The 26,658-nt window shown below is 44.2% G+C and overlaps 2 protein-coding genes across 8 annotated transcripts in view; both read right to left on the reverse strand.

Annotated features, from left to right (window-relative positions):
• Positions 1 to 454: 454 nt before the first annotated feature.
• Positions 455 to 26,658, reverse strand: part of LOC115157687 (tyrosine-protein phosphatase non-receptor type 13) — a 29,957-nt gene continuing 3,753 nt past the window's right edge. The window contains exons 3-29 of one of the 7 annotated variants that reach the window (XR_003868531.1): positions 23,965 to 24,128; positions 23,421 to 23,666; positions 22,658 to 22,821; positions 22,341 to 22,500; positions 21,601 to 21,672; positions 21,312 to 21,486; positions 21,025 to 21,160; positions 20,747 to 20,885; positions 20,392 to 20,544; positions 19,746 to 19,931; positions 18,371 to 18,530; positions 17,798 to 17,999; positions 17,274 to 17,371; positions 16,948 to 17,031; positions 16,747 to 16,854; positions 14,504 to 14,620; positions 13,819 to 13,997; positions 13,473 to 13,574; positions 10,666 to 10,759; positions 10,394 to 10,479; positions 9,639 to 9,828; positions 9,058 to 9,275; positions 7,026 to 7,092; positions 6,272 to 6,510; positions 6,048 to 6,153; positions 1,311 to 1,380; positions 455 to 1,091 (exon numbers count right to left, since the gene is read on the reverse strand). Coding sequence is in view for 1 of the 7 variants with exons in the window: in XM_029706155.1 (XP_029562015.1) it covers positions 6,473 to 6,510; positions 7,026 to 7,092; positions 9,058 to 9,275; positions 9,639 to 9,828; positions 10,394 to 10,479; positions 10,666 to 10,759; positions 13,473 to 13,574; positions 13,819 to 13,997; positions 14,504 to 14,620; positions 16,747 to 16,854; positions 16,948 to 17,031; positions 17,274 to 17,371; positions 17,798 to 17,999; positions 18,371 to 18,530; positions 19,746 to 19,931; positions 20,392 to 20,544; positions 20,747 to 20,885; positions 21,025 to 21,160; positions 21,312 to 21,486; positions 21,601 to 21,672; positions 22,341 to 22,500; positions 22,658 to 22,821; positions 23,421 to 23,666; positions 23,965 to 24,128 (3,338 nt within the window). In the remaining 6 variants the exon portion in view is untranslated. Of the gene's footprint in view, positions 1,381 to 6,042; positions 6,154 to 6,194; positions 6,511 to 7,025; positions 7,093 to 9,057; positions 9,276 to 9,638; positions 9,829 to 10,393; positions 10,480 to 10,665; positions 10,760 to 13,472; positions 13,575 to 13,818; positions 13,998 to 14,503; positions 14,621 to 16,746; positions 16,855 to 16,947; positions 17,032 to 17,273; positions 17,372 to 17,797; positions 18,000 to 18,370; positions 18,531 to 19,745; positions 19,932 to 20,391; positions 20,545 to 20,746; positions 20,886 to 21,024; positions 21,161 to 21,311; positions 21,487 to 21,600; positions 21,673 to 22,340; positions 22,501 to 22,657; positions 22,822 to 23,420; positions 23,667 to 23,964; positions 24,129 to 26,658 lie in introns of those variants that run through there. The other 6 variants (XR_003868528.1, XR_003868535.1, XR_003868533.1 and 3 more) reach the window with 6 other exon arrangements.
• On the reverse strand, positions 4,982 to 6,087 carry LOC115163230 (glycine-rich cell wall structural protein-like). The gene is made up of 2 exons (XM_029714944.1): positions 6,043 to 6,087; positions 4,982 to 5,902 (listed from the first exon to the last, which is right to left on the reverse strand). The coding sequence occupies exons 1-2, from the start codon at positions 6,085 to 6,087 to the stop codon at positions 4,982 to 4,984; spliced, it is 966 nt and encodes a 321-aa protein (XP_029570804.1).

Here is a 26,658-nt window from a genome sequence, read left to right on the forward strand (position 1 = left end):
GACTGCCAAATATCAGCACCGCCAGCTTGCACCTACACCCGAGGCTGTCCAAGCGTGCCACGTGGGGCTGGTATTTAAACAGCGTCTCTACAAAGGCCTGCTCCATGTAGCCGTCAAATGAGCAGCCCACTTCCAAAACGAGCACCTCCCCCAAAGAAAAACTATATCAGGCATATTTGGCACACATCAACATCAAACCAGCTTCCCCTTACACAATCATTTCAGCACGTGTGCTGTTGGTGAGACTACTTGTCTCACCTCGCTGGCTATCTGGTCAACATATCAAATCAAATTTTATTTGTCACACACGCCAAATACAACAGGTGTAGGTAGACCTTACAGTGAAATGCTTACTTATAAGCCCTTAATCAACAATGCAGTTTTAAGAAAATACCAACAACAACAAAAATAAGAGATAAGAGTAACAAATAATTAAAGAGCAGCAGTAAATAACAATAGCGGGGCTATATACAGGGGGTACCGGTACAGAGTCAATGTCAATGTGTGGGGGCCCCGGTGTCGAGGTAACAAGGCGGTCATGTCTAGCAATGTACAAATCCTTGTATGAACAGCAGCCCTTCACAACATGGGCAGTGGACTCCATTACACTTGACTCATGTAGAATACAACATGGATCATGGTTTACAGGGTACCAGAGTGCTAGATTATATTTAGTTGGTAGAACTTGCAGCCTCACCTTAACAGTAAAGGTGAGAATGTCCTCGCCACACACACACACAGGCAAGACCACCGATGATGTCTAGAAGAGGTCTTTAATACTGTCGAATTCAGAAACAAGACCAGAATCTTATGTCACTATTTCTCGCCCCATTGATGGGTATGTTTGTTCTGCCTTTGTCACAGCTAGACATCCACATGGTTGAACTGCTACTAATTTAGTACCCATCATGCAGTGTGGCTTTAAGGACCATGTCAGAATCAGTGGGATCCTGCAGACTTTTTGTCTAAACAGAGGTAGGAGTTATTTCAAAGATGAACGTATGACTGTATCAACAGTCAGACGTAACGTTCATTTCATGTGTTTCAGGGGCTGTCACCACTCTGCACCATATGGCGTTCTGTAGCTCCGTCTGTAAAGAGAGGAAAAGATCAATAACAAACCAAAAATCTAGCAAAACGACTTCTTAGTGAGAAATCTTTGGTAAGACTTTCCCCAACCAACCTGGGTTTGAGGCAAAGGAGAGATGAGATAGGGACAGCAACAGTGGGTAGTGAATCGTTTTTAGCCCTATGCTGCCTCCCAGTGGACAATACCTTTATGGCTCAAATAATTTGTGTTAATTGCTTACCTTTTCTTTGATTAGGCACTGCATTAGTGGTGCAATCTGTCCGAGATCACCCTCCAGGCTATAATATACACTGTTGAATAAATAAATAATAATATACGAATAATACATGTAAATGTAAATTGTCCAGCAGGATAAAAGGTAGAGGGCAGGCAATCCCAGTTGACAATACCTTTATGGCTCAAATAATTAGTGTTAATTGCATTATGTAAATATTACATTATGTAAATATTAGTTCAAATCTGGGATCCATTCAACTAGTATGTTTTAACTGTGTATGTGTGAATTGATAGTTGCACTAGCAGGCAGCGAAAGGCTGAGATCACTCCGTAAGAGCTCTGTTCTGTTCGACCTTAAATAGATGTGATCCCTGTATCAGTGGATATTGGCCAAAGTACTTCACCTAATTTACCCTAGGTCACACCTTAACTGGCTTACCACTGTCAAGGTTTTACTCTGATGACCTGAACTCTACTCATGAACACCGCCAGGGGGATATATAGACTGGTTGGCTGACAACGTCACGAAAATGATGCGTCCACTTCAAAGGGGGCAGAAGGCCGTGTGTTGTTATGGTTCTGGATGGCCAGATAGCTAGCAACAATGACAAGAAACTGCCAGGTGGTGAATCGTAAGTTCCTAGTTTCAGCTCATTTTGAACTTGTTCTTGATACCATGTCTTGCTTTGAGGTGTTTTGACTGATGTCACGTCAATGCTACTACGGCAAAATATTTGCCAGCTAGCTAACCAGCAACTGTAAAAATGTATTTGAGAGACAACAAGTGCTCATTGTGCAATTTCATTTATGTTTTAAATAAACATTGGAGACAAAATATAGTTTACATTTTATCAACGATCTAAGCCAACCCAGTCTGTTTTGCCCTTAGTTGAGCACATGTCGGTTTTGTTGCTGAACAACCAACCCTACATAAATCCTGTTGGGGATAGGGGGCAGTATTTGCACGGCCGGATGAAAAACGTACCCGATTTAATCTGGTTACTACTCCTGCACAGTAACTAGAATATGCATATAATTGTTTGATTTGGATAGAAAACACCCTAAAGTTTCTAAAACTGTTTGAATGGTGTCTGTGAGTATAACAGAACTCATATGGCAGTCAAAACCCTGAGGCAAATCCTGACAGGAAACTGAAATCTGATGTGTGGATATCACTTCAAACATTTGCCATTGAAACACACAGGGGCTTATGAATTATTTAGCACTTCCTAAGGCTTCCACTAGATGTCCCCAGTCTTTACAAAGTGGTTTGAGTCTCCTACTATCAAAACCGACTGAAAGAGAGGCTGTGGAAAGTGGTCACAGGTGGAGGGCCATTTACCATTATGACGCGGCCGCCCATGGCGACCCTCCCCTTTCGAAACGTTTTGAAAGACAATGCAAACGTCCCCATGGAATATTACTGAAGCTCTGGTTGAAAAAGGCTCTAAAGATTTATGTTATACAACGTTTGACATGTTTGAACAAACTTAAATATATTTTTTTTGTACATTCGTGACGACAAGTCCTACTCAGCACGGTACATTTTCAGTAGCCTTCGGAGCGCGCTAACAATTGGGACATAAATTATTAACTTTTTCGAACAAAACTACATTTGTTATGGACCTGGGATTCCAGGAAGTGCTTTCTGATAAAGATAATCAAAGGTAAGGTTTTATTTACAATAGTATTTTTGATAGTTGATCATTCCAAGATGGCTCCAACATGTATAGCCTAGCCTATTTTGCTGGGTATACCACGTCGTTTATTGCAAAGTGTGATTTCCCAGTAAAGTTATTTTTAAATCTGGCAAAGCAGTGGCATTCAAGACATGTTAATCTATAAGTCTTTGAATGACAATATTAAATTTTAACAATGTTTTCGAATAGTAATTTTGTAAATTGTAGCGCTGATTCATCGGAAGCATTTGAGGGAAAAGATTTTCTGAATGTCATGCGCCGATGTAAAATGCTGTTTTTATATATAAATATGAACTTGATCGAACAAAAAATGCATGTATTGTGTAACATGATGTCCTAAGATTGTCATCTGATGAAGATTGTCAAAGGTTAGTGCTGCATTTAGCTGTGTTTTGGGTATTTGTGATGCATGCTAGTTGCTTTGAAAATGGCTGTGTGATTATTTCTGGCTGGGTTCTCTCCTAACATAATCTAATGTTTTGCTTTTGCTGTAAAGCCTTTTTGAAATCGGACAACATGGTTCGATTCAGGAGAGGTGTATCTATAAAACGGTGTAAAATAGTCATATGTTTGAGAAATTGAAGTTATAGCATTTATGAGGTTTTGCATTTCGCGCGACGCGATTCCACTGGCTGTTGATTAGGGTGGGGCAAGCGTCCCACTGGCCCAGACAGGATAACAGTGAGGTGTATTTAAAACCTGTTCAACTCTGACTCCCTCTAGTGGCATTTTGTAAACGATGCATAATATTGTATACTACCCTCAAAGAATAATAACATTTCGGTTTCAAAACTATAAATCTTACAAACAAATGATTAACATTGTTAGAAAAGGTAAGAACTGAGGGTTTCTGATAAATGTGTCAGAAACATTACAGAACCCTGAAATGTACAGGGTTTCTTTAACTTTTTTTGTCATAAAGGAATAATGTTCCATATTACAAAAATGATATTCATATGAGGAGAAAGCAGGAGCCTCTGCCTACCCAGTTATGTGAATATATCCCCTGCCCGATTCCCAGTTTGTCCACTAGACAGGAGTAAGAGAGTACATGACGTCTCTTGGCCATTTGAAACCAGTTACATCTGGTTTTGGTAGTGTGTCACAAAATGGCTAAACAGATTTTCAAGACTGACACCTTAAAACAATCCTAGCAATCAGAGCTTTCAAGTTATCAAGTTTGTTTTTTTAAATAAGACAGACAGGTGAAGAAACTTAAAACTTATTTTCACATTTACCATTCCTATTGCAAACGAGTGAGAGATCAGTGGCGCATGTGGAGGATGCATACAAGGTAATGCGGATGGAGAAGGAAATGCATTGCTTTACAAAGACCGTCAGGGTGTACCCTTTCCCTGCATACTAAATGTTTGCACTTTTGGTGAATTGACCTACATTGCATACTCTATGAACATGACCATAGCACATGCTTTATGCCCTTCATGGGAGGTGGTCTGGGGTGAGATTCTGATGGTATTGCCTGCAGTAAGATTTGAGTTTGATTTCCAATTAAAAAGAAAAGGGATTTTCTTCTCTGGATCCTCTCAAGTGTAAAAAAAAATAAACGCAGCTTTCACAAGCCCCATGTTATGGAATAGGTGCAAACCTTATATCGGTGGAAAGAGGGGACTGAGCTGCAGCCACTACAAGAAACAGTAAGTCTCTAGTATAAACACACCGAGAGCTACTCAATATTTAAATGACATCACTTTGTGACGCACAGGTGCGTCAATCGACTATCAGGTTATTAAAGCAGGACGGTGGTTAAGTCCTGCTTCTTTATCAGGCCTCCCTATGTGACCATAGTACCTCAACCATACACCTTTTCTATGTTTGTATACTGTCTGTCTTTCTGTGCCAGAACTGAAACCACATCCGCATTCAGGGAAAACCACACAGTTCACAGAGCCCCTCACCATACAGTCCCCCTCACCTTCAAACCAACTGAGCTTGTGTAATAGTTCTCTCCTTATCGTCAAGGGTTCACACTGTAGAACCCCCGTGCCCCACACTGTAGAACCCCCCGCGCCCCACACTGTAGAACCCCCCGCGCCCCACACTGTAGAACCCCCGCGCCCCACACTGTAGAACCCCCGCGCCCCACACTGTAGAACCCCCCGCGCCCCACACTGTAGAACCCCCCGCGCCCCACACTGTAGAACCCCCCGCACCCCACACTGTAGAACCCCCCGCGCCCCACACTGTAGAACCCCCGCGCCCCACACTGTAGAACCCCCCGCACCCCACACTGTAGAACCCCCGTGCCCCACACTGTAGAACCCCCGCGCCCCACACTGTAGAACCCCCTGCGCCCCACACTGTAGAACCCCCCGCGCCCCACACTGTAGAACCCCCCGCACCCCACACTGTAGAACCCCCCGCGCCCCACACTGTAGAACCCCCGCGCCCCACACTGTAGAACCCCCCGCACCCCACACTGTAGAACCCCCGTGCCCCACACTGTAGAACCCCCCGCGCCCCACACTGTAGAACCCCCCGCGCCCAACACTGTAGAACCCCCCGCGCCCCACACTGTAGGACCCCCCGCGCCCCACACTGTAGAACACCCGCGCCCCACACTGTAGAACCCCCGTGCCCCACACTGTAGAACCCCCCGCGCCCCACACTGTAGAACCCCCGCGCCCCACACTGTAGAACCCCCGCGCCCCACACTGTAGAACCCCCCACGCCCCACACTGTAGAACCCCCGTGCCCCACACTGTAGAACCCCCCGCACCCCACACTGTAGAACCCCCGCTGCCCACACTGTAGAACCCCCGCGCCCCACACTGTAGAACCCCCGTGCCCCACACTGTAGAACCCCCCGTGCCCCACACTGTAGAACCCCCCGCGCCCCCAGTCCAACTCTTTCGCCTCTTCTGGTGTTCAACAGAATCTTGGAAAAGAGAAATGGTCATTGCCTTGATCTGAATATACATATTTCATACATTAATGTCACTAGCCTTAAAACTAACTATTACTAACTATTATTTACCTAAATAGCAAGAGATTTCCATCGTTTAGCATTTTCTTCACCTTACATGAGTTGACCTCAGCAGTGCCTCCTGGCTGTTGTAACATGACACAGTTGGTTCTTGTCTGCGGGGCGACTCATCCAACTCCTCTGACTCATAGAATGCAGAGATGCTGAAAATAATAATTTCATAAATATTCAGGTCACATTTTTGCAGTCTTTAAACTGAATCTGACATTATGAGGTATCTTGTGATATGTCTTGCAGTGCTGGTACTTCCCATCCACCCACCATCCAGGTGGGTTCTGTAATCCGTCAGGTCAGGCCCAGGGCTCTGCTACAGGGTAGGGAGGGCCAGGCGTCTCCCCCTGTCCTGCTCTTTCATCTGGACAGATCTTCCCCTGTCCTGCTCCTCAAAGATCTCCTGTCTGTCTTTCAGGAAGTATATTCCTGAACTCCCATTGGTGCTCACGTACTGTGGTGTGACATCACTCAGGTGCCAAACAACGTTTCAATGGGAGGCAGAATTCCTTGGAAGATATCAAAATGGAAAGGGAAGGAATGAAAAATACATGCAGTTTGATGTTATAGCCTCTGCATAAAAAGGCAACTTCTTTAGGTGTAAAAAATGAAAATGTGTCTTATAAAAGCTAACATTTAAATGAATTAAAGCTATTCTGACATTAATTTGTGAAAGGAAAAACTGTAAATTGGATTATGTTGTCTGCCCTGTCCGGATAGCAGGTTAGCGTTTTTCATCATGGATCTTGTTCTGGAGGCAGCTCTACAGTGGTCACCAACTGGCACAGCCACAAAGTCATCAAATCTGATTTTAAACCTAACCCTAACCTTAACCACACTGCTAACCCTAATGCCTAACCCTAACCTTAAATTAAGACTAAAAAGCTAGTCTTAATTTTCATGAATAAAGCCAATTTCTACTTTGCAGCTGGCCTATCTAAGAGAAAATCGCTCAGTTCTGCCTCCAGGACACGACTCATGGAAATAAACGTCAACCTGCATCTGGATGTGTAGATGTGTTTACCTGGAGCAGGACGACACAGAGACAACCGGACTTCAGGAGGAGAGCCTCTCAGCAGCGTGACCACCCTCTACATGCCAGAGAGACAACCGTCACTCACTGTCACATCCACAGTTATGGAATGATGGGTTAATTATGGAATGATAAATGGCCATAATAATGCATAGTATTTGTAAGTCGCTCTGGATAAGAGCGTCTGCTAAATGACGTAAATGTAATGTAAATGTAGTAAGCCTTATAAGCCTATAAGATAATGAGTGGTGATACAGAAATATTGAACAGATCAATCACACTGAGTGAAACAAAAGCCCCATCTCTCACACTACAGTGGGGGAAAAAAGTATTTGATCCCCTGCTGATTTTGTACGTTTGCCCACTGACAAAGAAATGATCAGTCTATAATTTTAATGGTAGGTTTATATGAACAGTGAGAGACAGAATAACAACAAAAAAATCCAGAAAAAAACGCATGTCAAAAATGTTATAAAATGATTTGCATTTTAATGAGGGAAATAAGTATTTGACCCCTCTGCAAAACATGACTTCGTACTTGGTGGCAAAACCCTTGTTGGCAATCACAGAGGTCAGACGTTTCTTGTAGTTGGCCACCAGGTTTGCACACAACTCAAGAGGGATTTTGTCCCACTCCTCTTTGCAGATCTTCTCCAAGTCATTAAGGTTAAGGCTGACGTTTGGCAACTTGAACCTTCAGCTCCCTCCGCAGATTTTCTATGGGATTAAGGTCTGGAGACTGGCTAGGCCACTCCAGGACCTTAATGTGCTTCTTCTTGAGCCACTCCTTTGTTGCCTTGGCCGTGTGTTTTGGGTCATTGTCATGCTGGAATAACCATCCACGACTCATTTTCAATGCCCTGGCTGAGGGAAGGAGGTTCTCACCCAAGATTTGACAGTACATGGCCCCGTCAAATGATGCGGTGAAGTTGTCCTGTCCCCTGAGCAGAAAAACACCCCCAAAGCATAATGTTTCCACCTCCATGGTTGACGGTGGAGATGGTGTTCTTGGGGTCATAGGCAGCATTCCTCCTCCTCCAAACACGGCGAGTTGAGTTGATGCCAAAGAGCTCCATTCATCTGACCACAACAATTTCACCAGTTGTCCTCTGAGTCATTCAGATGTTCATTGGCAAACTTCAGATGTGCATGTATATGTATTCTTGAGCAGGGGGACCTTGCGGGCGCTGCAGGATTTCAGTCCTTCACGGCGTAGTGTGTTACCAATTGTTTTCTTGGTAACTATGGTCCCAGCTGCCTTGAGATCATTGACAAGATCCTCCCGTGTAGTTCTGGGCTGATTCCTCACCGTTCTCAGGATCATTGCAACTCCACGAGGTGAGATCTTGCATGGAGCCCCAGGCCGAGGGATACTGACAGTTATTTTGTGTTTCTTCCATTTGCGAATAATCGCACCAAATGTTGTCACCTTCTCACCAAGCTGCTTGGCGATGGTCTTGTAGCCCATTCCAGCGTTGTGTAGGTCTACAATCTTGTCCCTGACATCCTTGGAGAGCTCTTTGGTCTTGGCCATGGTGGAGAGTTTGGAATCTGATTGATTGATTGCTTCTGTGGACAGGTGTCTTTTATACAGGTAACAAGCTGCGGTTAGGAGCACTCCCTTTTAAAAGTGTGCTCCTGATCTCAGCTCGTTACCTGTATAAAAGACACCTGGGAGCCAGAAATCTTTCTGATTGAGAGGGGGTCAAATACTTATTTCCCTCATTAAAATGCAAATCAATTTATAACATTTAACATGCGTTTTTCTGGATTTTTTTGTTGTTATTCTGTCTCTCACTGTTCAAATAAATCTACCATTAAAATTATAGACTGATCATTTCTTTGTCAGTGGGCAAACATACAAATTCAGCAGGGGATCAAATACTTTTTTCCCCCACTGTACATTTCCACAATATCTCTGTTTTCCAATGCTCCCACACCCCCATATACAGCATGCCAAATCACAGTTGTAGCTACGGTTGAACAATCGTATTACGTCACGCCGGTCTGCGTCTATATTTACCTGGTAGGACAATCCCTTCAGCGGTTCTCCATTGACTGCCAGGATGACGTCTCCCTCCTGGATCCGCCCACTCTCTTCCGCTGGCTGGCCAGGGAAAAGCTTCTTGATCCGGACAAGACTACTGCCCGAGTCTCCTTTCAAGGGGTCGAGCTCAGGGACCAGGAAGCTGAAGCCCAAGCCATTCAGCCTCTTATTCAAGGTCACCTCCAAAGTGTTCCCTGTAGGGTGGAGGGGTTAGGGGATTGAAGTGTGTCAGAGTTCACCTTGGAGGCTTGGACCGTGGATCCAGACTGGGTAGCTGTCAAAGGTAACAGTCTCTCACAAAAGCCTAATAGACTGACTGTATTCACTCACACTATACTGATAAGATGGTTTAGTTGCCTGTCAGTGGGTGTGCTTGCTTGTTTTTACACCATCTGCTGGTCATTTTTGTCAGTTTGTTGAAGCAGATTTCTCCTGTTCGTCTGGCTGATTTCTAATCCCTCCTTCAGTCATGGACAATGCTTCTGAGCTCAGTCCCTCGAAGCACCAGTGTTCCCCTTACACTAAAGTTCCCTTGTCGATGATATACTATCCCTTACCGTCAGACACGAAGCTGTAGTTCTTGGGCTTGACCAAGAAGGGGGTGATGACGGCAGGGCAGCTGTTGTTCCTCTTCTGGTTGATGTCCCGGTGGGAACTCTGAGGGGAGAGGCTGCACCCTGTGTCTGGGCTCAGAGACACCCAGGGCAGGCTGTTCATGTTCTCCCTCTCCAGGACCAGGGTCACCACCTAGGACAGGAAACGGTTAAATAAAGACAAACAACAGTTAATGCTTCTCATTAGTCTGTACCTTTCAGAAACTAGTCTTAAACTACTCTCTTAGAAAAAAGGCTTCCAAAAGGGTTCTCCAGCTGTCCCCATCGGAGAACCACTCTTAGAACAAAAGGTGCTATCTAGAACCTAAAAGGGTTCTTTGGCTGTTCCCATAGGAGAACCCTTTGAAGAACCCTTTTAGGTTCCAGGTAGAACCATCTGTGGAAATAGTTCTAGATGGAACCCAAAAGGGTTCTACCTGGAACCAAAAAGGGTTCTTCAAAGGGTTCTCCTATGGGAACAGCCAAAGAACCCTTTTAGGTTCTAGATAGCACCTTTTGTTCTAAGAGTGTACTGTATTACACAGGTATATTCACATTGCACAAGATAAGCAGCACATAATCAGAACACATGTTAAAATGTCAGTGCTTGTTTGCACTCAGTTTTTGTACACAGTTCGGTTAAAGGCCAACGCAGAAGCAAAACGATGCTGGTGTTGCCTTGCCCTGGTGTTTCAGCTGAGATATTGATGTTCCTTTACCTTTCCGGTTTTCGACAGACATTCCACAGCCTGCTGATATGTGAACCCTTGAAACCTGATTCCATCAACTTTCAGCAGTCTGTCACCTGTTAGATGCAAGCACACACACACACACACACACACACACACACACACACACACACACAGATTCATCTCACTCATCTAATTTCAATTTGTGCAGCAATAATCCAGTATAATGTTCTTCTAAATGTCATTATTATTCCAGGTGCTTTACTGTAACAGAGTAGCGCTTGTTCAGCATTATACTGTACCTGACTGAATGCGGCCATCTTGCTCAGCAGCCCCTCCACAGACTAGGCTTTTGATGTAGATACCTCTATGACGCAGGCCTGTGTTCACACCACCCTGACAAATCAGAAACACAAGGTTATTATCCAACAACATGACAGTCTCGGTTGAAATGTAAGTTTATCGATATACTGTACACCATCAATAACATTTGCATGTCTGACTAATTGCTGAAATGGCTTAATATGACAATGTACCATAAAGGGTTAATTCCCCATATTTTTTTCATACTAATATAAAAGTCCCTACTCTCTGGGCTCTACTTTAACAACCCTAACACCATGGTAAATCTTAGCACTGGCAGTAGTGCTACAGTTCCAGGGGTGTGTAGGGAATATTTGTGCTATTTTCACTGCGGGAATTATGAGCGCAATAGCTGGCAGTGCCGCAAAAGGGAGGGGTTTTGATGAATAAATAAATGATAGGTGTGACGAGGGCTTGGCCAATCACTGGCCAATGGACGTGTTTCATGGGTTAATACTGCATGCCGTCGTCTCAAGTTCTGTAGGTTATTGACGGTCTTTGAGTTGTCATCAACTGTAATTCGGCTGGGGGCACGGAATATTCTCTTCCTGGTTCATTGTGGATCGATACGGTTTATTAAATAGCATAGGCTACAGTAACGAGTATTGGCAACAGTAATAATAAATGAAATGTTTGCTCAATATGTTCGGAGTGTTGACAGTCAACATTGTTGCAATTGGCTTTAGAGTATAGGCCTTTACGCAGCGCACTTTTCCCTGAAATAAAACATACTAGGCTACCGTAAATTGTATTGCATGTGTTGAGCACGTTCTCAATAAGCAAGATACCATTGATAGGGCCTTAAATGACTGATTCATTTGAATAAGTTTGGAGGAGCCTGTCTTTGGTAACCAGACGAGGCGCTCTTTGAAAATGGAGTCTGAAATAAAGTTGGCACGGCAGGTTGGCTTATGTGAATGGTGAATATTGCAAAAGCCTCACAAGTAGACCACTTAGAAACCTTTTATGAATAGGGTACTATGCTAATGCATTGCCAGGATAAGGAAGACAGCAGACACATTGCTGTTGAACCAGCTTTTGTTAGAGTAGGGTAAGTTTAAAGGGCTTTTATAAAAATGAAATGGAAAACAAGCAATTGTTATGGGAAAATAACTTAAATGTTTCTAAATACGAGTGTGACTGGATCATCTCATGTCTAGTTCCATGATGGGCATATACAGTAGGCTACAGGGAGGGTTATTTAAGCAAAAAAAGAGCAGGTTAAAATAATGTACAAACTAACCCTAACCCCTCATAGTGACAAATAAAAAAACATTTTAATAAGGCTTTGGTGATTTAAGAATTACTGTATGTGGTCTCACGAGCCAAACCCTTTATAATCGTCTTTACTTCTTGGCAAATGCATTAGGCAGGACAAAAGAAAACGGTCTTCATTGAGAGGAGGGGAGGTTATGATTGGTTTTTAAATCAGATGAAACTAAATGGGAGGTTTACGGGCACAAAAAGCACATCTCTCTTGTCCCATTTGCATTTGGGCAGTGGGTGTCACGGCTGGATGAGCTGCGTTTCCACTGTCCAAATCCATGCCAAAACCAACCACGTTACCGGTAAGATCAGCTTTGGCTGCCTGAAATTGGCACTTTGGGGCACGTTTTTAAGGACACACCCCGCCCACCTCTGCGCAAGCGAGCTCATATAAGACATGTAAATGACCAATCCTGGCGCTAGGGTTTGAAAACAGAAGAGCGCCGGTTTTAATAGGGCGTGCGTTTGACAATTGCGCTGGCCGAAAATAGAGCCCTCAGGCTGCTAGGTGAGAGGGATGTTTCAAGATTAAAGGGAATGAAGTATGTTTACTTGGTTATATGATCTTACACTCTGTCTCTCACACGTAGGGGGTAAACAAATAGAATGTCTGCCAACAGACACACTAGGAGTGTGGTGTGGGATGCTCTCATCCCTGATCCACCTTCACATCATCCGAATCCCAGTCAGGCCTAATGAGAATTAACAGGCATTTTAATGACGTTTCGGAAGGCTGTTACTCCTCCCTTTCTCTCTGCCTCCTGTGTCTCTCTCTACCTGCATCCAAAAAGGGTTCTTCAAAGGGTTCTCCTATGGGGCCAGCCGAAGAACCCTTTAAGGTTCTAGATAGCAACAGACACACCAGGCGTGTGGTGTGGTATGCTCTCATCCCTGATCCCGCTTCACATCAACCCAAATCCCAGCCAGGCCTAATAAGAATTAACAGGCATCTTAATGACGGCTCGGTAGGCTGTTACTGCTCCCTTTCTCTCTGCCTCTCTCGATCTTTCGCTCCCTTGCTCTCTCCTTCCCTCCCTCCCCCTCACCCGCTTGCTCTCTCTCTCGTAGCCTACTGTACTGTCCAGTAAGCAGGCAGGCTCCAAGCTGCAGGCTCTAGTGGGTCCAGCTCCAGTTCCTCCCTCTCCAAGGTGATTAACCCCAGGGGTCTAAAGGATTACTACCCAGAGACACAGAAGCAGCTGACTTCCTGACTAGACTAATTTGTCCATCCCAGACTTAAATACAGTAGGTCCATCCCCCTATAGTACCACTGACCAGTAAAATAAACCCCTTTCGTATAATGTTGTGATATCACTGATCTCAGATCAGATGTTGAGGAAAAAATGGGAGCTTGTCTGACCCTCTCTTGGGGTATTGGGTGGGAAATGTTCTCTCTGGCTGGAGTGTGAGGTTATATCATGTGTATAACAGTAATTTCTAGCGCTGTCCTAGGGAGTTAGACGTGAAATAGTTAACTCACAGCGATACTGATCCCTAAACCTACTCCAGCTTTCTTCTTCAGCTCCACAGAGATCTCATCACCCCTGAAGCAGTTTGTGGAAGGAGACCTGGAGCGGCAGTCCTGGATAATGGATAGGGAATAAGAGTTCATGATGAGATTAAGATGGATGATACAATTCACAACAAAGGCACGATTGTATTGTATTTGTTTCTATTTGTTTATTTAATTTACATTATGTAGAGTTGATTGCTAATGTTCATTGTCTTGTTTGTGTACAAAATGAATACAATTGTTCCCCAATCTTAGCACATGTAGAGTATTGTCCTTAACATGGAGGAGATGATGGTCAGCAGCCATTGGTTACCTGAGCGTTGAGGATGCGTACATCAGGGAGTTGCAGTCTACTGCCAGTCTTTGGGGTCAACATGACAGACACGATCTCATCCAGGTCGTCCTCCCCAGAGCGCACGTTAGTCCTCAAAGTGGTCTGGGACTCGTAGTTCTTCAATAGCGGAGATCTCACGTTGTTGAGTGTCGAGGAAACTGTAAAGAAAACAAAAACACACCAAAGAAATCCACATTGTAATAAAAGTTGAAATGTGGAATGATCAGCTAATAACAAAAGTCTGGCCATGTATGTAGTGATGATCCAGAGAGGACAAAAATGCAAATTCCCAGTAGCCTAAGTATTTGGAGCTCTAACTAAAACATCTAGCTGAAAAGCCAGTCTACTTAAAATATATAGTTTATCACTAAATGTAAATGAGCCTGAACAGAGCAGAGATATACAGTACCAGTCAAAAGTTTGGACACACCAACTCATTCCAGGGTTTTTCTTTATTTTTGCTATTTTATACTTTGTAGAATAATGGTGAAGACATCACAACTATGAAATAACACATATGGAATCATGTAGTAACCAAAAAAAAGTGTAAACAAATCAAAATATATTTTATATTTCAGAATCTTCAAGTAGCCAACCTTTGCCTTGATAACAGCTTTGCACACACTTGGCATTCTCTGGTACTGTATATACGCACTTCCAGTACCTTTGGGCTGGGTCACGATGAGTGTGACCTCCTGTGGGCTGTTCTGCATGACCTCTGCAGCCTCACTGAAAGTCATGCCCTCCAGACTGGTGTGGTTCAGAGAGATCAGACGCCCACCTGAAGGAGAACATCACCACAACATTTCATATAAATAATCATGTTGTTGGTATCCACCTAGTCCTGGTCCAGAATCAACAGTGACCCTTAGCCCCTATCCAATTCCTTCAGATTTGTAACGACCATAGAAATAGGAGATACAAAAATAGACTGGGAGTTGCATCTAAACTCAGCAAAAAAAGAAACGTCCCTTTTTCAGGACCCTGTCTTTCAAAAATAATTCGTAAAAATTCAAATAACTTCACAGATCTTCATTGTAAAGGGTTTTAACACTGTTTCCCATGCTTTTCAATGAACCGTAAACAATTAATGAACATGCACCTGTGGAACGGTCGTTAAGACACTAACAGCTTACAGAAGGTAGGCAATTAAGGTCACAGTTATGAAAACCTAGGACATTAAAGAGGCCTTTCTATTGACTCTGAAAAACACCAAAAGAAAGATGCTCAGGGTCCCTGCTCATCTGCGTGAACGTGCATTAGGCATGCTGCAAGGAGGCATGAGGACTGCAGATGTGGCCAGGGCAATAAATTGCAATGTTCTTACTGTGAGATGCCTAAGACATCGCTACGAGGAGACAGGACGGACAGCTGATCGTCCTCGCAGTGGCAGACCACGTGTAACAACACCTGCACAAGATCGGTACAGCCAAACATCACACCTGCGGGACAGGTACAGGATGGCAACAACAACTGCCCGAGTTACACCAGGAACGCACAATCCCTCCATCAGTGCTCAGACTGTCCGAAATAGGATAAGAGAGGCTGGAGGCCTGTTGTAAGGGAGGTCCTCACCAGACATCACTGGCAACAACGTCGCCTATGGGCACAAACCCACCGTCGCTGGACCAGACAGGACTGGCAAAAAGTGCTCTTCACTGACGAGTCACGGTTTTGTCTCACCAGGGGTGATGGTCGGATTCGCGTTTATCGTCGAAGGAATGAGCGTTCCACCGAGGCCTGTACTCTGGAGCGGGATCGATTTGGAGATGGAGGGTCTGTCATGGTCTGGGGCGGTGTATCACAGCATCATTGGACTGAGCTTGTTGTCATTGCTGGCAATCTCAACGCTGTGCGTTACAGGGAAGACATCCTCCTCCCTCCTTCCCTTCCCTTCCTGCAGGCTCATCCTGACATGACCCTCCAGAATGACAATGCCACCAGTCATACTGCTCGTTCTGTGCGTGATTTCCTGCAAGACAGGAATGTCAGTGTTCTGCCATGGCCAGCGAAGAGCCTGGAACTCAATCCCATTGAGCACATCTGGGACCTGTTGGATCGGAGGATGAGGGCTAGGGCCATTCCCCCCAGAAATGTCCGGGAACTTGCAGGTGACTTGGTGGAAGAGTGGGGTAACATCTCACAGCAAGAACTGGCAAATCTGGTGCAGTCCATGAGGAGGAGATGCACTGCAGTACTTAATGCAGCTGGTGGCCACACCAGATACTGACTGTTACTTTTGATTTTGACCCCTCCTTTTTTCAGCGACACATTATTCAATTTCTGTTAGTCACATGTCTATGGAACTTGTTCAGTTTGTGTCTCAGTTGTTGAATCTTGTTATGTTCATACAAATATTTACACATGTTAAGTTTGCTGAAAATAAACGCAGTTGACAGTGAGGGGACGTTTCTTTTTATGCTGAGTTTACTTTCAGAAAAAAACGGTTCCAAAGGCGTTATTTGGCTTTCCCCAAAAAGGTGCTATCTAGAACCTTAAATGGTTCTTCGGCTGTCCCCATAGGAGAACCCTTTGAAGAACCCTTTAGTTCCAGGTGACCCCTTTTTGGTTTCAGGTAGAACCCTTTTGGGTTCCATGTAGAACCCTCTGTAGAAAGGGTTCTAGATGTAACCCAAAAGGGTTCTACTGGTACCAAAAGGGTTCTTCAAAGGGTTCTCCTATGGGGACAGCCGAAGAACCATTTAAGGTTCTAGATAGCACCTTTTTTACTAAGAGTGTAGATAGGGCCCTAGTCATGACTAACCGGCAGTGTCAAGAGAAAAAGCTCACATGAGAGCTTAAAAATAAACCTGGCATGCAAGGTTATTGTTCACCAATGTGCCCAGGCGTCATAACCCGGTGTGAGCTTTGTGAGGAGAAGCCCAGAAATAAAACCTAATCACCTACCTGGTCTGATGCGGCCATCTTTATCCGCTGGTCCTCCCCGTACGATAGATGCTATGAAGATACCCAGGTCGTACTTCCCCACCGTGTCTTCTCCCACTATAACAACACCTGAATAGATAAAAGTACTTTTCCATTTTAGTTCTATTCTATAACATATCCTTTAATGGATATATGACTAAATGCTGTAAGCGATGAACTTACCGACGCCGAGCTTTGGGTCTTTCTGTAAGCACACACTAATTACTTCTCTCTCTTGTATGACTCTCTTCGTTTGGGCAAAAACATCTGTTGACAGAAATACCGCAGCTACCTTTAAACGCATTACTGTACATTAACCGCAGCACCTCATAAGAAACCCGTATGCCATCTCTTTGGATGATACTGACAGGCTACTACAACGGTTGCTAGGATGTCTTCCGCACGGTGCTCGGCTTTGGAACGCTTCCAGAATGTGAACACTTGATCCTGTACCTGATTACCCAGTGTTAAGAGGTTCATTTTCTTAGGAGCTGATCATCTATCCATACCTCTGCCTGCTGAGGACATGGGGTTGACCTCTGACCCACACTTCCCAGGCCCACGAGACAGGGCTGGAGACAGGTTCCCAGGCAATGGTCTCCTTCTGCTGGAAATTATACAGGGAGAAATGACTTACAACATGCAGGGAAATAGAAATACTTAAAACATGCAAGAAATGAAATGCAAAGGAATGTACAGTAGTGTATACAGAAAGAGATAATACAGAGAAGAATACTTTACCCACTGGACACAAACTGGTTGAATCAACATTGTTTCCATGTCGTTTCAACAAAATAATTCAATTTGATGACGTTAAATCAACGTGGGAAACCAAGTGAATTTGCAAAAAGTCATCAACTTAAGGGGATTTCGTCATTTTTTCACCCAACTTTTAATCTAAATCCAATGACGTGGTGACATTTGTTGATTTCACGTTGAATTCACGTTAGTTGACAAGTCAACCAAATGTAATTCAAAAATAGATGTTGAACTGGCGCCTGTGTCCAGTGGGTATGCTCTCCATCAGTCCTACCCCTGCTCGTTGAGGACACGGTGCTGTTTGATCCGCGCCTCGATCTTGGCGGCGATGTCATCACACAGTTGGGTCATGGAGCTGTCCTGCGGTGTGGTCAGACCGCTGTCTGTCAGTACGGTCTCAGAGTTCCTGTTCATCCGACTGTTCATCTGGCTGTTCTGTGCCCGACACTCTGCCGCATATTGCACTATGTTGTCCTCTGGAAAGAAAAAAGGGCTCTTTCTTTCAAATCAAGGTTGGTCAAAGGTGGCTATAATGAAATCAAGATAGATGTAGATCCAATAACTGTGCTATAATCCAATGATCCAGAAGTTTCTCTGTTTGGCCTATCAATAAGCCCACGTGGTACATTAGCGGGATATATAGCTTATTAGCTATATACTGTATATGGCTGAAGGGTCTGGCAAAAAGAGATTCACCAAGAACAGGACACAAACAGTATAGAATCTGAACAAGCTGTATCTGGGACACTATTTACAGGAATGTAGAAGTGGTTATGGTTTGGGCCAGGAGTTTTTTTCTTGACCATGTGACTTTACCAGTTATGATGTCATTATAAAATGTTCCGACCTGAGGCCAGACTGTGTCCGAGCTGGCGAGAGTTCATCTCATTGTGAAACTTGTGCTGGGCAGAGCAGAGGTTGCACAGGTACATGGCCGTCTTGGATCTCTCGGTGACAAAGGTGTGCTTTCTCGCGCTCCCTCTGCTCTCGATGACAAATTTCCGGCACTGTGGTGGGACAGAGAGCAAGGAGGGGCTAAGGCATTTACAGACATAACAAGCCAACAAAACAACAGCTACAAAATTCACTGACTAAACAAACACTTTATAGTCAACTATATTCACTTTCAATATTCCTCAGTTTCCTTTATTAAAATGCATCTCCAGCGCTAATTTTTTTTAAATAAAATACTTTTACTGCTGAAAACTAATATCCCAAGTATATTTACAGTAAATACACACACTAAAGGGTAAAAAAACAACATTTTGAGCATAATAGTGCATTTTAAACACAACTGCAAAGTAGGGCAATCAAGGAGTTGGTCTGATGGAAATCCGTTAAGTCATCGGCCTCCCTCCTTGCTTGAAGAACAATAGAGAACAAAAGCGTAAATGCCAGGGGGGTTCGATCCTGGGCTGTGTCGCAGCTGGCCACGACCGGGAGACCCATGAAGCAGCCCACAACTGGCCCAGCGTCGTCCGGGTTAGGGGAGGGGTTTGGCCGGATGTCCTTGTCCCATCGCTCTATAGCGACTCCTGTGGCGGGCCGGGCGCATGCACGCTGACAGGGTCGCCAGTTGTACAGTGTTTCCTCAGACACATTGGTGTGGCTGGCTTCCGAGTTAAGCGCGCAGTGTGACAAGAACCAGTGTGGCTTGGCAGGGTTGTGTTTCGGAGGACGCATGGCTCTCGACCTTCGCTTCTCCCAAGTCCGTACTGGAGTTGCAGCAATGGGACAAGACTGTAACTACCAATTGGATATCATGAAATTGGGGAGAAAAAGGGGGTAAAAAAAAATATTATAATAAAAGAGGAGAAAAAAAAGAAAGGAAAGGCTCCCCCACTTGTGCCATGTCATGAGGATACCTGGACCACCTATTGAGATGATGAGGATACCTGGACCACCTATTGAGATGATGAGGATACCTGGACCACCTATTGAGATGATGAGGATACCTGGACCACCTATTGAGATGATGAGGATACCTGGACCACCTATTGAGATGATGAGGATACCTGGACCACCTATTGAGATGATGAGGATACCTGGACCACCTATTGAGATGATGAGGATACCTGGACCACCTATTGAGATGTGCCTTTTGTTAAGTAAATCAGGTTTAACACCTGATTTACTTTTTTGAGGTGAAAAGGAGATTGGAGTGCCACTTTAAAATGTAAAAAAACGGAGTTTTGGATTATCTAAAAAGGCATAATACTCACAGAGGAGGAGATACTGTTTGTTTCCCACCAGTGGAATGTCTGACTTGTGGAGCGAGAGCTATCTTTAACCTCATACACTATGACTCCTCTGGCACACACTCCTAGGATCAGCTCTCCGATGACTGGCTTCTTCTCGCGCCCCACGCGGTAGAACAGAACGCCGTACTCAGGAAGCTGCTGGGTGGCCTGGGAAGGAAGTTAGACGTTAGAACTGGGTCGTCACTAGCTTCCACAGCCACAAAGTCATAAACCACGCCTATTTCTACAATTTCTCTTTATTACATTTTATTTTAACCCTAACCCTAACCACACTGCTAATCTTATGCCTAACCCTAACCTTAAATTAAGACCAAGAAGCAAATTTTGTTTTCATGAATTTTTATGATATTTTGACTTTGTGGCTGTGGAATCTAGTGGAAACCGGGAACTGCCGATGTACAAGTTTACCACACAGGCTAAGAATACAAGCCAAACGTTTATGTAATATACAATATTACCATATGTTCATCATTAATCCACTGTGCAGGTGCCACAGCCTTTTGGTGTAATGATTCAAATATCAGTCCACTGAGTATGGAACTAATAGCATGAATATAACGATATAAAACGTAGAACTCTATGAAGCGTTTTCATTGGTTCATGTTACCTTGAGGAACTCAAGCTCGGACTCGTCGGTACTCATCGTGGAGTTGTTGGCATGTAACCGTAGCAACTCCTCCTTTAGGTAAGGAAGGGCTCTTTTCTCCATGACGCTCTTGGCAACGTACTGGTCTGGTCGATAGTAGTTCCTCCCGTAAACCTTTAGAAAAGATCAGACAAAGTTAGTCATCACTCAACTATAAAATTTCCAGAGCTAATATTACGAAATACTAACAAGGCAATTGATATTTAAGTATGCAGTTAAATCTGCCTAGACCTTGACCAATCATGTGACATTTGTGCGTTACAGCATATCAAAGATACTTCATGACCATATAACTAAAATAAAAAGTAGCAAACACCTCAGGCATGCAGTCTCCATACTCTGCTTGGAGAGCCAAGGCACCCAGATATAGGCCTGTCTCTTCATGGCAGGACAACCTGTCCTCCAGTATATCTTTCCTCAGCTGTAGGTAGTACTGGTGACGGGTCAGTTTGTGCCTGCCAAAAAAACCACAATATGCTTACATAGAGGAATCGGTGGACCATCTGCAATGTTGCCTGACATCTATGGATTCTATAGGTCGTCCTTCAATACAACACAGTGTGAGCATAGGAGGATGTGTCGTACTTTACTTACAAAAGTAGAGCGATGTCGTGGACAAAGAATTTGACCCTGAAGAAAAGGACAAAAGTGGAGGTAGGCACTTTCTTCCAACTATCAGGGGCAACCTTGGATATCTTTGTGTCATTGTCCAGGAAGAAAAACTCATTATCTAAAAACCGAGACAAGATGAAAAAGAGTGACATGTTTAACACATCAACCATGTAAAGACTTTTTCAGAAGTGTAGTTAAACAACAACAAATCAGCAGGTAGTGGACAAGAGCCATTCAAAACAAAAACACTAGTGAACCTGGTCAATTACCATCAATGTAAGCAAGGCCGAAGTAGAAGTGTTCAACCAGGTTGGAGTGGGCAACAATCATATCAAAGACATCCCCTCCTCCTGACTTGACGTCACACTTGACCAGGATGCTCTGTCCGTTTGGCATGACCACACTCAGCTCCCTCATAGTGGAGGGAGACTTCCCTTTCTTTGACTGGATTGACAGACAGAAAGATAGTGATTAATAGATAGACAGGCTGGTGATAGTTGGGATGATGTAAAAAACCATTTGATGATGGAGTTCTTGATGATGAAAAGTCATAATTACAACAATGGATCCGGGCAGCTCCAAGACAATCAGTGGCTCATCTAACATTCGAAACAACTCTGGACCCACATCCTGCAGATAACAAAAGGAGGGAAACGTTAAGAACTACATTACGTGACAAAAAGTATGTGGACACCTGCTCGTCGAACATCTTATTCCAAAATCATGGGCATTAATATGGAGTTGGTCCCCCCATTGCTGCTATAACAGCCTCCACTCTTCTGGGAAGGCTTTCTACTAGATGTTGGAACATTGCTGTGGGGACTTGCTTCCATTCAGCCACAAAAGCTTTAGTGAGGTCGGGCACTGATGTTGGGCGATTAGTGAGTGTTGCAACCAAGGACAGATGATTTTTGCGCGCTGCACGCTTCAGCACTCGGCAGTCCCATTCTGTGAGCTTGTGTGGCTTACCACTTTGCAGCTGAGGCGTTGTTGCTCCTAGACGTTTCCACTTCACAATAACAGCACTTACAGATGACCGGGGCAGCTCTAGCAGGGCAGACATTTCACGAACTGACTTGTTGGAAAGGTGGCATCCTATGATGGTGCCACGCTGAAAGTCACTGAGCTTTTCAGTAAGGCCGTTCTACTACCAATGTTTGTCTATGGAGATTGCATGGCGGTGTGCTCAATTTTATACTGTGGCTGAAATAGCCGAATCCACAATTTTTTTTTATTAATATACTATATCTTCTGGTATTTCAACCCAAAATGTCACATGACTCTCTATGATATCATACCTTGGCTTTCTTTTCATTAAGACTGACAGTGGACTCGTTCAGATACACATATGGTATAGGTCTGACGCTGCCACGGCGAAAGCCATCCAGGTAAGGGCTACAGGGGTTACGGAATTGATAGCTGCAGTAACTCTCTCTGTGACGTAACCCCTGGGCAATTCTGTAAGAAAAAAAGAATACATGGATTCTTTAATTTATTGTCCACAGACTGTTGGGTGAACTATCCCTTTAAAAAACTACATTTGTAAAGCTGATACTTTGTGTATTACGGTCAAAATGAGCCTTTGTTGTTTGAAAGGCGCCGGCTAGGTTCTTACCCTCTGCTAAGTTCGGCTTGGAATGTTGAGTTGCTTCCGTTTCTCAGTGCCCAGGTAGAGTTATGGTACGAGGCACTTCCTGAGAAACTGTGAATCCTCTCTCTGACCATCTGACTCCGGTCAGTAAGTTGAGGACCATTCTCAGCCATAGACACATGATTGACCTACAAAACCCAATAAAATGAAAGCTACTTAATTAGAAAAGTTGCAATGACCTATCCTTAAAAATAACCATATGTCATAAAACTCAGCTTTAGACGGCAGCCGAGATAGAGGTTCAGCCAGCCAAGAGTCCGTAGTGTCACAATATGGATGCCAACGTATTTCTAGGAACTCTGACCTTATAATGTCATTGTGCTGGACGGCACATGGAGTGTAGGGTGAAGACATTCAAAGCTAAAAGCTTGAGTTAATGACTTCATGTCTCCCCCACCGCTTCAACGAATGCTTTATTTAATTATGCAAGTCAGTTAAGAACACATTCTTATTTACAATGACGGCCTACACCGGCCAAACCCGGATGACGCTGGGCCAATTGTGCGCCGCCCTCTGTGTAGGCCTATACCAAACTGGGCAAGACCGATCTCAATTTCAGCTTATCGATAACAAATGGACAAAATCAATTGATAATGACTTACGTATGACTGCCAAATGTATACCTGTAGACCAGGGTTTTGCATACACAACAGCCAGGTAGGTACAGAGATACCTATACTGACTACAGGTGCATTTCATAAACCAAAGGGAATGTGGGTGAACTCACAGAGTCCCTAAACACATCTTCTACTAGCTGTTTGATGAGCTTCTCTGGTGGGGGCAGTTGAGCAGTCTTGATGTGCTGGTCACAGGTCTCCAGCACAGTCACGAGATCCGCTCGTCTCTGGACCGTGTCCTCACACATGCTCAGCAACAGGTTGTTCAGTTTTTCACTCAGCTGAATGGGTTGGTTTTGAGGTAGTTGATAATCAACGGACCAGTAGAGGGTCATTCCTAGAGAATATACAACCATCTGAAAAAAAACACACAAAAATGAGTAAAATCCTTCCAGAGGAATTCATGTAACACCAAAAGTCAAGAACCAAAACAGTGGTGAGATGTCATGCCAATAACCATAGGAGTTTTCCAGACAGCACAGACAGATCTGGAACTACGCTAGTAGTGATATACAATTACTTGTATTTTTTTTTATTTGTACAATTTTTTTTTCCGACTTCGAGATTCTACTTGTAATGAAAAGCGCTGTATAAAACACATCTATTATAATTATTATTATTATGATTACTCTAAGAGCAGGATTTATTGATGACCTTTTCTGAGGCTGTCCTGTTGAAAGCAGCGTGTCCATCCTGTACCTCTGGAGCAGTGAAGGAGCCCAGGTCCCCTGACCGGGCACAGCTTTTAAAAGCAAGGTTCCCACTGGCTGACAGTAACATAGAGCCGGGGCTCAGTACACTGCACATGTTACCAGAACCTGAGAACAAGACAAAAGACATACTATTTTTATTTGTATTGATTTATTTCACCTTTAGTTAACCAGGTAGGCTAGTTGAGAACAAGTTCTCATTTGCAACTGCGACCTGGCCAAGATAAAGCAAAGCAGTTCGACACATACAACAACACAGAGTTACACATGGAATAAACAAACACAATCAATAATACAGTAGAAAAATCTATATACAGCATGTGCAAATGAGGTAGGATAAGAGAGGTAAGGCCATGGTGGCAAAGTAATTACAATATAGCAATTAAACACTGGACTGGTAGTATGTGCAGAAGATGAATGTGCAAGTTGAGATACTGGGGTGCAAAGGAGCAAGATAAATAAATAAATAAATACAGTATGGGGATGAGGTAGATTGTATGGGCTATTTACAGATGAGCTATGTACAGGTGCAGTGATCTGTGAGCTGCTCTGACAGCTGGTGCTTAAAGCTAGTGAGGGAGGTAAGAGTCTGCAGCTTCATAGATTTTTGCAGTCATTGGCAGCAGAGAACTGGAAGGAGAGGAGGCCAAAGGAAGAATTGGCTTGTAGATGACCTGGAGCCAGTGGGTTTGGCGATGAGTATGAAGCGAGGGCCAGCCAACGAGATCATACAGGTCGCAGTGGTGGGTTGTATATGGGGCTTTGGTGACAAAACGGATGGCACTGTGATAGACTGCATCCAATTTGTTGAGTAGAGTGTTGGAGGCTATTTTGTAAATGACATCGCCGAAGTCGAGGATCGGTAGGATGGTCAGTTTCATGAGGGTATGTTTGGCAGCATGAGTGAAGGATGCTTTGTTGTGAAATAGGAAGCCGATTCTAGATTTAATTTTGGATCAGAGGTGTTTAATGTGAGTCTGGAAGGAGAGTCTAACCAGACACCTAGGTATTTGTAGTTGTCCACATATTCTAAGTCAGAACCGTCCAGAGTAGTGATGCTGGACGGGCGGACAGGTGCGGACAGCGATCGGTTGAAGAGCATGCATTTAGTTTTACTAGCATTTAAGAGCAGTTGGAGGCCACGGAAGGAGAGTTGTAGGTATTGAAGCGCATCTGGATGTTAGTTAACACAGTGTCCAAAGAGGGGCCAGAAGTATACAGAATGGTGTCGGCTGCGTAGAGGTGGATCAAAGAATCACCAGCAGCGAGAGCGACCATTGATCTATACAGAGAAGAGAGTCGGCCCGAGAATTGAACCCTGTGGCACCCCCATAGAGACTGCCAGAGGTCCGGACAACAGGCCCTTCGATTTGACATACTGAACTCTATCGGAGAAGTAGTTGGTGAACCAAGCGAGGCAATCATTTGAGAAACCAAGGCTGTTGAGTCTGCCAATAAGAATGTTGTGATTGACAGAGTCAAAAGCCTTAGCCAGATCAATGAATACGGTTGCACAGTAATGTCTCCTATCGATGGCGGTTATGATATCGTTTAGGACCTTGGGCGTGGCTGAGGTGCACCATTGACCAGCTCTGAAACCAGATTGCATAGCGGAGAAGGTACGGTGAGATTCGAAATGGTCGGTAATCTGTTTGTTAACTTGGCTTTCAAAGACCTTAGAAAGGCAGGGTAAAATAGATATAGGTCTGTAGCAATTTGGGTCTAGAGTGTATCCCCCTTTGAAGAGGGGGATGACAGCGGCAGCTTTCCAATCTATGGGAATCTCAGACGACACGAAAGAGAGGTTGAACAGGCTAGTAATAGGGCAATAATTTCAATAATTTCGGCAGATCATTTTAGAAAGAGAGGGTCCAGATTGTCTAGCCTGGCTGATTTGTAGGGGTCCAGATTTTGCAGCTCTTTCAGAACATCAGCTATCTGGATTTGGGTGAAGGAGAAGTGGGGGAGGTTTGTGCGAGTTACTGTGGGGAGCGCAGGGCTGTTGACCGGGGTAGGGGTAGCCAGGTAGAAAGTATGGCCAACCGTAGAAAAATGCTTATTGAAATTCTCAATTATTGTGGATTTATCGGTAGTGACAGTGTTTCCTAGCCTCAGTGCAGTGGGCAGCTGGGAGGTGCTCTTATTCTCCATGGACTTTACAGTGTCACAGAATTTTTTTGAGTTTGTACTACAGGATACAAATTTCTGTTTGAAAAAGCTAGCCTTAGCTTTCCTAACTGCCTGTGTATATTGGTTCCTAACTTCCCTGAAAATGTGAATATCACGGGGGCTATTCGATGCTAATGCAGAACGCCACAGGATGTTTTTGTGCTGGTCAAGGGCAGACAGGTCTGGAGTGAACCAAGGGCTATATCTATTCCTAGTTTTAAAAAAATTGAATGAGCATGCTTATTTAAGATGATGAGGAAGTCACTTTTAAAGAATAACCAGGCATCCTCTACTGACGGGATGAGGTCAGTGTCATTCCAGGATACTCTGGACACCATAGCTCAATTAGAAAGGCCTGTTTGCAGAAGTGTTTTAGGGAGCGTTTGACAGTGATGAGGGGTGGTCGTTTGACTGCAGACCCATTACGGATGCAGGCAATGAGGCAGTGATCACTGAGATCTTGGTTGAA

This window comes from Salmo trutta, chromosome 2 (assembly GCF_901001165.1).
Source record: "Salmo trutta chromosome 2, fSalTru1.1, whole genome shotgun sequence".
Taxonomy (NCBI): domain Eukaryota; kingdom Metazoa; phylum Chordata; class Actinopteri; order Salmoniformes; family Salmonidae; genus Salmo; species Salmo trutta.